The sequence below is a fragment of the Vitis vinifera genome, chromosome 7, assembly GCF_030704535.1.
Source record: "Vitis vinifera cultivar Pinot Noir 40024 chromosome 7, ASM3070453v1".
Lineage (NCBI taxonomy): Eukaryota > Viridiplantae > Streptophyta > Magnoliopsida > Vitales > Vitaceae > Vitis > Vitis vinifera.
Genome location: NC_081811.1, coordinates 24,216,878 through 24,228,434, shown reverse-complemented (window position 1 = coordinate 24,228,434; position 11,557 = coordinate 24,216,878). Strand labels below are relative to the sequence as shown.

The 11,557-nt window shown below is 35.0% G+C and overlaps 2 protein-coding genes across 2 annotated transcripts; both read right to left on the bottom strand.

Moving 5' to 3' along the window:
- Positions 1-2,346: 2,346 nt before the first annotated feature.
- LOC100241671 (putative clathrin assembly protein At4g40080) lies at positions 2,347-3,892 on the bottom strand. Its single transcript, XM_002263050.5, has one exon. The coding sequence runs from the start codon at positions 3,582-3,584 to the stop codon at positions 2,520-2,522; it is 1,065 nt and encodes a 354-aa protein (XP_002263086.3). The 5' UTR covers positions 3,585-3,892; the 3' UTR covers positions 2,347-2,519.
- Positions 3,893-8,785: 4,893 nt separating this feature from the next.
- On the bottom strand, positions 8,786-10,805 carry LOC132254098 (E3 ubiquitin-protein ligase ATL31-like). Its single transcript, XM_059738549.1, has one exon. It carries the CDS (start codon positions 10,157-10,159, stop codon positions 8,957-8,959), a length of 1,203 nt encoding a protein of 400 aa, XP_059594532.1. The 5' UTR covers positions 10,160-10,805; the 3' UTR covers positions 8,786-8,956.
- Positions 10,806-11,557: the final 752 nt, after the last annotated feature.

The window sequence follows — 11,557 nt, the reverse complement described above, 5'->3', positions numbered from 1 at the left end:
TTGATATTTTGTTGGTCAAACCAAAAACAATTAATTGGGTTTAGGGGAGGTTAGCTGTGTGTATTTGACAATTTGTGGCCTGACACACACATTGGTATCCACAGCTGATAACTGGCGGCCCAATATATGGATGGTTAAACCCAATAGAATTGCCTAACCCCCTCCCATCGAAACCCAGCCCAAACCCAAACATAATTGCAAATGATATTCTTTTGTCAAATTTAATTGAATTTGGTTGAAGCGGCTGAGTCGGGTGCCTTGGGGCAGTGTTGGGTGTAGAGGAAGCATGCCACATGATCACATACAGTGACAGTTGTCCAATCTCCATTGCATGCAGTTTGGATATATACTGACTACAGAGTGGGAAATTGAAGCTCATTCCCCTGCTGCCAATCAACGCTGAAGGCTGATGCCACCGACAAAGGTTAGGTTAGCTTTGCTTTTATGACTGGAACCCACACTACCCACTACCCTCTGACCTCTCCGTGGGGACGACACTCTCAGAGCAGACCACCGTGAGCATTTCCTGGGATTGAATTCTGTCCTTACTTGAAGGACTTTTTTATAAAAAAAAATGGATTTTAACTTTTTGTTAAAAATAATTATTTTTGAATTTCGGTTGTATTTTTTATTTTATTTTATTTATTTATTACTTATTTAACATAGTGGAGGATCAGTTTTTATCAATAAATAATAAAAAACATAGTGGAGGCCATTTTTTATTAAATAATAATAAATAAATAAATATTTAAGTTAAATAAGCAGGATTGGATGATTCTAGTAGTTCCCAAAGTCTACAGAATAACCAAGTCAAGTCAACCCGTTTCCATTTGATTAGTTTGAAATTCAGCAGCCTTTTTAGTGAGGTGTCGATATCGTTAAGGTAGTTTTATAGCCACTTTATTGTGAAATTCAAACTCTACCGAATCTAGTGCTTTTCCCAAAAAAAATTAAAAGGACTTAATTGACAGTATTGTTAATTAATTATTTAATTAATAACGTTAATTGACATAACTATAACTAACATGGCCTCTTTTAGAATAATTTTTTTTCTAACTTTAATTGAAAACAAAATCTTAATTTTTAAATTATAATATTGATATTATAATTTTTTTATTAAATATTTTTAAAAAACTTAATTTATATATCAAAATGGAATCTTTGTTGAAAATAATATTTTTTCACCTATGCTTTTTTTTTTTTTTTGCTATGATCACAATGTGAAAGTATATGATAAAAGTGTTTTTTTTGATTTTGAAAGTTAATTAAAAATATGGAGAGACTTATTATGGAATAACTTTGTTAAAAAACAAACAATACGTGTAACTAATTGAGGGTTTAAAATAATTTATTCTTGAATGACTTTTTGGAACAACACATGTATAGTTCTTTTGTGATTTCTCGTCCTTATGGGGAGATTTTGTGATTTTTTTTAAAGCCTTTCTTTATTGACACCATTATAAAGAAATTAGATAACTAAATTTGGATTACTCAAGATTTAGTTGTTATTCAAAACACTTGGTTATTTGATTTTGGTAATTTGTCTCATTTATTAAGAAAAATTGCCCACAAAAAAATATTTATTTTAAATTATCTTTTTTTTTTTTAAATTATTTTATCTACGAGACTAAATCTTATAGCTTTGAAATTTCGTCTCTTATCATCTTTTAAATATATGTCACGTGTGTAGAAATCACATTTTTTTTAAGATTAATTTAGTGATAATTTAATTTATTAAAAAAAAATTGATGTCTATAAATATTTTCCTACTAAGGAATTTTTTTTTCTTTTTAAATTATAAGCTTTTAAAATAAATTTAATCAACTATATGTATTTTTTTTTTTTATTGAACTTTTCACTTCTTAAAAATGGATCCAAATCTAACGTTAGCTTTACTAATTCTCATTTGACAGTGGAAGCAAGTAATAATAGAACATCTCCTGAACACATTAAATGATTAAAATATATCAACAACCAAATAAATGATTAATTTTTGCAAATTAAATATAAACTTTTCTAGTGGAGACAATGATGACATTTTAATACAAGGTTGGAGATTCTCTTTACAACTGTTATCCTTTTTTAATCCTCTTTGTTAATAAAAAAGGTTATTAGCAAAGTATTTATCACATAATATTAAAGTAAAAAAATGTGTTGAACAATTTTCGAAGCATGACAACATAAAAAATGGGTAATTTTATTTATCTTTCTCGATATTTTGACTAAATACTTCTAATTTCATGAATTTGAAATTTTATTTATTCCAACCAAGTTTTCATTAAAAAAATTTATAAGGATATGAAAATATATCATGCAAATACCCAAAATAAAACCTTTGTACAAAAATAAAGTAAAAAGGACAATTTTATTAATTATCTAATTTTCACCATTTTATCCTTTTTTTTTTCTTTTTTTTTTCCCTTAATTATCAGGGTAAACTTTACATACTGTATTAAAAAAGACAAGGATGCTAAAATAGGCATATCCGTGAAGATGACTGATATTTTGATGTCACATCGTCACGACTCGACCGACTCGAGAATTGAAAAGGCAAACCGGTTCGAGACCAGTCTTCCTGAACCGAAGCGGACTGAGTCACTCGACTTCAGAACTCGCTCTCCCCACCGAGCCGACTCACATTCCCTCTCTCTCCTCCCTATCATCACCATTCTAGCGTCTTCTCTGTACTCCTTTCCAACCCTATCTTTCATCTCACTCACCAATCCCCAGAACGTCTCCATTGAAGCTTTCTTCCGATGGGGCTGGATCGAGGACCTCTCTTTACAATTCTCTAATCTTTTCAAAGCACACATCAACTCAACTGATTCTCCGAAACTCAGAGCCCTCAGCCTCTCTCCGAACTCATTGATTCTGAGGGAGACCTCATTTATTGCAGATAGATAATCGTCGCCGACCAAGTTCATGACCTCGCTGAGTAATCTGTCGCCGTGGACGTGTAGAGAATCGGGTGCTTTGTAAGTCTCCTCGATGACATCCACCAAAGACGCTATCTCTCGGATCAGCTGTTGGTTCGTGAGGGCTGAAACTTGCTCTACTTCTTCGTCTTTGTTCACGGTGGACAAGGAAGAGCAGAGGAAGAAACCCAAGACTCTCGAAGTTGAGAGGACGTGTTCGAGATAGCAAGAGTACCATCTGACCCAAGAAGAGAGCTCCCACGTGATCGGATCAGAGGAGTCGCGGAAGCCGGAGAGTTTGAGGTAGTTTCGGCCGCCGGTGGAGGGGTAGATGGAGAGCTGGTCTTGGAGGATAAAGCTGCCGCGTCTGATGATGTGGTGGACGGCGATGAGGCACTTGATGGCGACGGAGGCGTCGTGGGTGTTCTGGAGGCGGTCCATGAGGGCTTCGATGACGGCGGAGGCCGTGGCGCGTGAGCTGTTTCCGAAGGAGAGGAGGGCGGCGATATGCTTGTCATGGGGAGGAATAGAGGGCTCGTGAGTGGTGGCTCGGAGGAGGGATAGGTGGAGAGAGAGCGTGTTCGGCTTGGAGAGAAGAGCTGCTCTGCTCAGCGAAGCCTTGTCCTTGATGGCTCCTATCAGGTCCCTCAGTTTTGTGCTTCGCCCCATTAGAGACGCAGATGCTGAGTTGCTTCCTCCTCTTCCTCCTCCCTTCTTTTTTTAATAGCACTTCCCCGTTCCCAATTCTCAATTCAATCTTCCCTACTCAAAACTCAGTCAAATCTTGAAAAATCCCTATTAGACGCAATCTTTGCGATCGTAATCACATCTTTATGGCATCGAAACTTCTCAATTTGGGAAAAGTAAAATCAGTTTTATAACAAATCCACACAATTTTATTTTATTTTTTATACTAACACAAAGTCTTTTTCCCCCACAAATCACGTATTCCTGATTCTTCCCTTCATTTTCATACCCCTTTATTATGCATCCCCCTCTCTCCGTTTCTAAAACTAAAACTCCTTTTGGAGGAAAAATATTATTAAGACATCGAGTGGATGAACAACCTGGGCTGGGAGTAACTTGTGATTCAATGCAAAGCATTAGTTGATTAACATGTATACTGTAATACACTAATACCCTATTCAAACTCTCCCAAATCAATGATCTGAAGTAAATGCAATGAGGGGCCATTGGCTTTGGAGGTATACATCCTTTTCAATTTCTCATGTGGGCGCACAAAATTGGTCCATCTCTTTAATGTGCGACATTTTTTGCAACTTGCCATTTGAATTTTCTGACCGCGGTCGCTTCTGATCCAGTTTGCACAAGCACGGGAAAGCTCTTCTTTTCTTAAAATATCCACAATGTATTTCCCATGGAATTTGTTTCCCCGTAACTCTTTTGTCCATGATTTTTTAGAGTGGTGGCTGATTTCTTTGTCTGTGTTAACTTCATCATTTAAAGACTAAGTAATGATGAACTCAATGTTGCCCCTTATCATATTTTCCTAATCTTCTTCCATAATTCATTTCTCAATATTATCATGACATCAATTAAAAAACACTATGACCAAACCAAATCAAAGATAAAAATTAATAATTTAAAAATATTTCATTAAGCTGAGAAAAATAGAACACATTAGGGAAGAGTAAAACCAACGTGAACGAGAATTCTTATATAAAAAAAAAAAGAAAGTAAAATATGTGAGATATTGGATTGGTAATTTTTTATTTATTTATTATCATTTATCCTTTTTTTTTATTTTTTACTGATGGTTAATTTCATTTATGAAAATGGAAGATAATAGGACCAAAAAAAATGTATGTCAGCAATTCTATAATGCCAGCATTTATGATTTAGATACCCTCACTGTCAGATGGTAACCAATGGAAGGGGAGCAGTCGTTTTGACACCACTGAATGCCGACATACCGTTGACGCAGTATTTTTTAAGGTCTGGAAATGATAGGTTGAGTTGGATGAAGATAAGGACACGAATTTTGAGATTTTTCTTTCTTTTTTGTTTTTTTAATTCTTAAACTTTGGGCGCCAAGTTGTGAGAAAAAAAAAATTTTAAATCGATAAATTATTTTTTATTTATTATTTTAAATTTATTTTAATTCATCAAAATAAAAATTAAATAATTTTAAAATGTATAATTTTTTAACTAATTTTAATTATATTTGATTTTTTTTAAAATTTTTTTATTAGACAATAATCATTTTCCTTATTTTTTTTTCCTTCTTTAATATTTTTTTGAAACTAAACATAATTTAAGAAAAAAATAAAATAAAATAAAATGAAGGAAAAAAAATGAAAGAAACTAAAAAAATAAGTTTAAAGTTAATAAATTATTTTTTCTATTTTCAAAATTTTATTTTATTTTTTTATGGCATAAAGATGAAATGATTTAAAAATATATAAATTTTTAATTATTTTAATTTTATCTTTTTATAATGAAATTAAATATAAAAAAATTTATTTTTTAAAATATTTTTTCTTTTTTTAATACTTTCTAAAACCAGATGATATTAACTGTTCCTAGATGATTAAATGAAAAAAATAGTTTCATGTATATTTTTCACTTTCCTAATTTTTAATATATATAAAATAATAAAATATTTACATTTTAAAAAGGTAAATTATAAAAAAAAATATATAATATTTATTTATAAATTATATTTATTTTAAATATAGTTAAATATTTAATAAAAACTAATGGAGAGAAATTCTTGTACCCATCTAATTTAAACTTTTTTATTAGAATAATATTGAAAATAAATTTATATAAAAAATAAAAACAAAACAAAGGTCCACACAGCTGAGTGGACGTACATATGGACTAATGGAGTGGAAATCGCAGGTGCTTATGTTTCAAAAGGGCAGAGGAAATTTGGCTTGACGTGCAAGCGAAAACAAAATTACTAGTCAAATCAGGCGGGAGGTTTATAGACTTATGTTTCGCGTGGATTGCAGTATCGAACCCAGTTCACACTGCACACTAAGATTGAGGTCTTCCAGGGTTGGTGGGTTTGCTTGAGACCTTTGACAACATCTGCAAAACATCCATGTTACAATAATTTTTATTATTTTTTTAATCCCCTACGTCCTACCTAACTTCGTTATTATTATACTAAATCAAATTAATATTTTTATTTTCATTGTGGTTAAGGCCCTACACCCTCTCAAGTCAATTGGGGTAGTGCCAAGAATTGCTTGAAAGCATTCATAATTTTAATTCTACACAAACTCAACCACTAAATTTAGTAGCATGGTGGAATGGTACAATGTCAACTTGCATGTCCTAGATTGTGGTTGTACAGTTGGTATTGTCTTACAAGTCATTCATCAGCATCCATATATGCACATGAAGTTGTCACATGTATTAAAAGTGTTTATAAAATCATCCTTACATAAAATTCTTAGTAATATTTCATTTTTTTCTATGAGCATTATTTAAATTTTACAATATACTTTATTTTTTTTCACAAATATTTTTATGATAATGTTTTTTAAAAACACTGAGAAAGAGATTTTAAGTCTTTTTAAGATATAAGTTTTATTTCACTTATTCTATATTTTGTATTAAACCTAATTTTTCTAAAATGAATTTCGATACTTTTTTTTTATTTATCTTTCATCCTTATTATTGAATTTATCTATTCAAAAGACAAATGTGGAAGGATAAAGTGAACCTTCATAGGACACATGGGACATTTTTACCCATCATTTAAGTTATGTCATGTTTGATTTAGGGAAAAATATTTTAAAAAAAGGAAAAAATGTTATGTTCTAATTTATTATAAAAAATATGAAATAAAATAAAATAAATTAAAAATTCATGTATTTTTTAAAAAATATCTTAAATTCTTATATAAAAAGAGTTAAAATAAGTTAAATGAATTTGAAATAATATATAAAAAAATATTATTATATTTTATTTTTCTTTATACTTTTTCTTCGTGTATATATATATATATATATATATATATATATTTCACATTTTTCTTCAATTAGAAGCTGTTATATGAAATTTCTAGAAACTATACTAGATGAAAACCCAAAAAAGAAGAGCTTTGTATATACCTTTAATGGAAGGGTGGTTTTGAGGCTTTGATTTAAATGTGAGAAAGGGAAAACCATAGAATGAGTGGAAAGGAGCAAAACAATAAAAAGGAAAATGATTTGTGAAAATTGACAACACATATAATTAGATAAAAGGATACAAGTTGTCCATTGAATAAACCATGTGGTCAAGTGGTGCAAAAAATTGATGGGAGCTTGTTTCTTGATGAAATGGCGTGGGTGTAGGGACCCCCCTCCTGAGAACACGTGTCACGCACCTCATGGTGACATGAAGCACGTATTACCATCCGGATCACCCCCATCCGGATACACGTGACGCGCCTCTCATATCCGGACTGTCTCAAGGAAGGTCAAACGACACTTATAAGCATAAAACACCCGGACAGCTTCCACAGCAAATACATCCGGATGACCAACATAAGTCATCCGAATATAATTGTCCGAGTCATTGACTGAAGTAAGCAAGTCTTACACGTTATCACAACAGCCTGTCATGACCCACATTCCACCACTTGCAGAGTGAAGGGACAAGATGAAGTGACAACAAGTCACTTCCCACGATCACTTCACGCGATCACCTACCACGATCTCTGTCAGCCACCTGTAGGGTGATGATAGCCCTACCACCACCTAATGTCATCATAACAACACAAAATATCTCCCTACCATTAAAGGGGGAATCAAAACTTCTGATACTATATATATCAACCTTCACACAAAGAGGAAGGTAAGCTTGTTATACCTAGTAAAAGGCCAACTGATTATCTCTCCCTAACCATGGATGACAAAACCATCGGAGGGTGTCCGGACGCCTTTTGCAGGTAGAACGACTGAATCAAGAACCTATATTGGTTGAGATCGTTCGTCCATCCATTTGACAACCACGTGGATCACCAGGGACGTGAGACCTCAACAAACAGTGGGTGTGGGCTACTTAATCTTGTTTTATCTTGAATGATGTTGACCTAGTTTCTTAATTAAATGATATTGATATTGGTACTTATCGAGACCTTACTCTCCTTTTTTAGGAGAGACGAGCAACTTAAATGACTGGTTGGTTCAGAAAAGGAGTTCATCCATGTGTATCATGGAGTATCCGTTAATCTTGTTTCTCAAATAAATAATGCTGATGTTGACGTCAATTTGTTTCTTAAATAGATGGTGCCAATTTAGGACTAGGCGGTAGTTGAGAAGATGGGTGGGTTCATGTATTCATGATGAAGCACTAGCAGTACCTCATTCGTCTTTTTTTTTTTTTTTTTTTATGAATATTTTGATTGGTCTGATTTGTCTTAGCCAAATCAAATTTAATAGAGGATTGAGTTTGGACACCAATTTTAATAATTAGAGTGATCAACTTTCAAAACAAACATAAACTTTACTCCTGTAAATCGATGGAAGTAAATAGAGAATAAAAAGACGAAAAGATGAAAGTAATGGTTTTTTTGTCTTTTTCTTTTTCTTTATTATTATTTATTATTTATCTTTTTATATTACTCTTTAATAATGATTATTATTAAGAATTCTATTTAAATATTAATTTTATAATAATTATAATTATTATCATTGTTTAAGAATGGACAACACATGAGCAACGCATTGTTAACAGTAGATGATTCTTATCCGCCACGTCAATTCGACTCACGTGATCCGCGTGTGGCGAAAGAAAAATGTGACACACCATCCGCATGCTTAGCCGCCCGGTTAGTTGGGCGGTTGGGACTTTTTGGAGTTTTGGTTTTATGTGGGTTTTGCTTTTTTACCTTCGGAATTTACCCAAGGTCACGAACAAAACCATATTATATTAAATCTTAATTACAATCTATATTAAATACTAATAAAGTTTAGGGACTTAAGTTCACATTATTATGATTTGGCACAGGTGTACTGCCCTTTCTAATTTACGGCCCTCAAATTCAATTAATGAAAGTAATTATATTTGTTTACCACCAATCAAACGGCAGGTCTACTCAGTTGCTGTTCCCCTCCCTCCATTTTCACGGCCAGACAATCTAACGGTCCTATGACGGACGTGAAAAACGACTTGGAAGGCGCCACCATTGACGTTACGTCGCCGTCAGCTGCACTCTTTACCGACTTGCCGGAAACGGTCCTGGAGAAGAATGGCGGTGCCTTAGAAAATACCCACCGGTCCGACCGTGCGGTTCGTTCGGACCGGCCGACTTGGCGGTCCACGTTGCTCCTTCCCCTGCTACTGCCCTCTCCACCACTCCGGTAACCTCTCCTCGAGCTCCACTGCCTCTGCAAAGCCTCGACAGAGCTCGACGTTCGTCTAAGCTTAGCGCTCAAGATCTGTTTCCTCACCTCCTCCGGCAACCTCAGCGTATGCCTCTCGCTGCTCTCTCCCGCTTGAACCGGTAAGTGACCGGTGGAATGCGATCTCGGAAACTTCGCTTGCGGACTCTCTCTAGTGTTTACCATCAGAAGCACTCGGGAATCTCTGGTTTGCTCTTCGTCAACGTCGATCGGAACTTGAGTTAACTCAGTGAGTTCTGATGTAGAAGTTGGCTCGTCGGACGAGTCGCTTGAGTTAGGTGACTCTACCATACTCCCGGAGAGTTCCCCAGAATCCAGCGTGAGATTAGCTCGGCAAACAGGACATGTTGTGTGGAAAGCTAACCAAGCATCGATACAATTAGGATGAAAGACGTGATCGCACTTGGGCAACAAGCGAAGCGTCTCCTCATCTTCGAACTCGCTTAAGCACACTGCGCACTCCAGCGTTCCCTTGCCGATCTTGAGATCTTTCACTGAAGAGTACACAAAAACTGGAAATGCTTGAATCAAGGCAGCATCCAGTCCCTGGGTGCTGTTTCCGCTGTTTATGGCGGCGGCCGGACGCGCGCTGCCGGTGATACGGCTCTCCGTGCACTGGCGGATGTACACAGAAAGCAAGCCCATGAAGAAGAAGGCCAAGACTAGGACCACTATTATGATGGTCATTGAAGGATTAAAATTAGCGTCGATGCCATACGGATTGTTTGACGACATCGTACCAGTTTGTGCAGTGGCCGACGGCAGCACCAAAGGCAGGAGTGGCATCAGCTTAAAGTAAGTGATTCCATAGGGCACTGCATGAAAGAAGTCGTACAGTTGGCGGAGGATCAAACGGCTCCAATTAAGCTTCTTCCTCATCAGATTCGATAACTAGAAACCACACTACAGCTCATGTTCAGTTCCTTTTCTTTACAAAGATAAAGATAAAAAGGAAAGGAAATGGGCGCTGTGGATGTGTACGTTTAATTGTCAGGACGTGTGGAAGGAGAAGGGGAAGATATAAAGAGGAAGGAGAGGGTACAAACTTATAAGGTCTTGCGTGAGAGGGAAGACACGAGAATAACGGAGTTTTGTCAGGTCCACAGGATGACGTCAGCGCACGTTCGGAGATATTGCCACGTGAGCTACGGCGTTTTCAGTGAGGGTAAATGGCTAATGTCCTATAGCTCTAACGTAGGGGATTAGCATAATGAGGTGGCGAAGGAAGAAACAGCCAACAGGTGAGAGACAAGTTGCAGAGGAATCGGATTCCCTTGGGAAAGGACGGGGTTGGGGAGGCTTGGGAGCAGGGAGTAGATAAACGCGACGGAGGGTGGGCCTGGGCTGAGGTCTGAACCAGAACAGGGTAAAGGCGAAACGGCTCAACTGAACCAAACAAAAAGTATATGGTGTTAATGGAGTGCCATGTCCTTTGCTCAGAGCTTACTTCACAGTTCACACTGCTCCACCAATTTATTTTTCTGTTTCTTCGGTCTCAAGAATTTCCAACATCTGAATGTTATTTCCCTTGAAAAGTGAGTCACAACTCCCAAGTCCTAAGACGTGGGACACAAGTTTCCACATTTTTCTATTTAAAAAGTCACTTTCTAAATATGAGAAAGTAAAATTGGATTTTGTCTCTCAGGTGTTTGGAGGTTATAATTTTATCTTAACTTCACATTTGGACATTTGGTACGTCATACATTCATAAATAAACTCTGGCTTGGCAGCAAGAGTGAAGTTGATGCGATGGATTTACAGTAGATGCCTTTATTTTAAGGAAGATTTATACCTCACAGTATTAAAACTTAATTGTGATTGGATCAGAGGATTAGAAACGTGTGGGAATCATGTAATCATACACAATTTGAACAAAAAAATTATACTTTTTAAAATTTTGACTTCTTATTTTCAAAGGATATGAATTTTCGAGGGAAAATAATACTAAAACCAAGCACTTAAGTAGTAAAACTAATGAACATTCCAAACTTACCTTAGAACCTTCCTCTCATAGCCGCCGCCAACTACCACATTTTTTTTTTTTTTTTTGGTTATTTTGACCAAACAAATGAGCTCATTGTTACCATTATTCTCTTTAAAAATAAAAACCTTTGACACGTGACAATGACTAGGGTTTTTATTTCCCCGCTTCTATAATATCTCAATCTTTTTTTTTTTTTTTAATATGTTAGCTTTATAAAATCCTTTTAATTTTTTTTAAAATATTTCATCTTTTTATATTTATTAAATTTAATTATTTATGTACATTTATACATA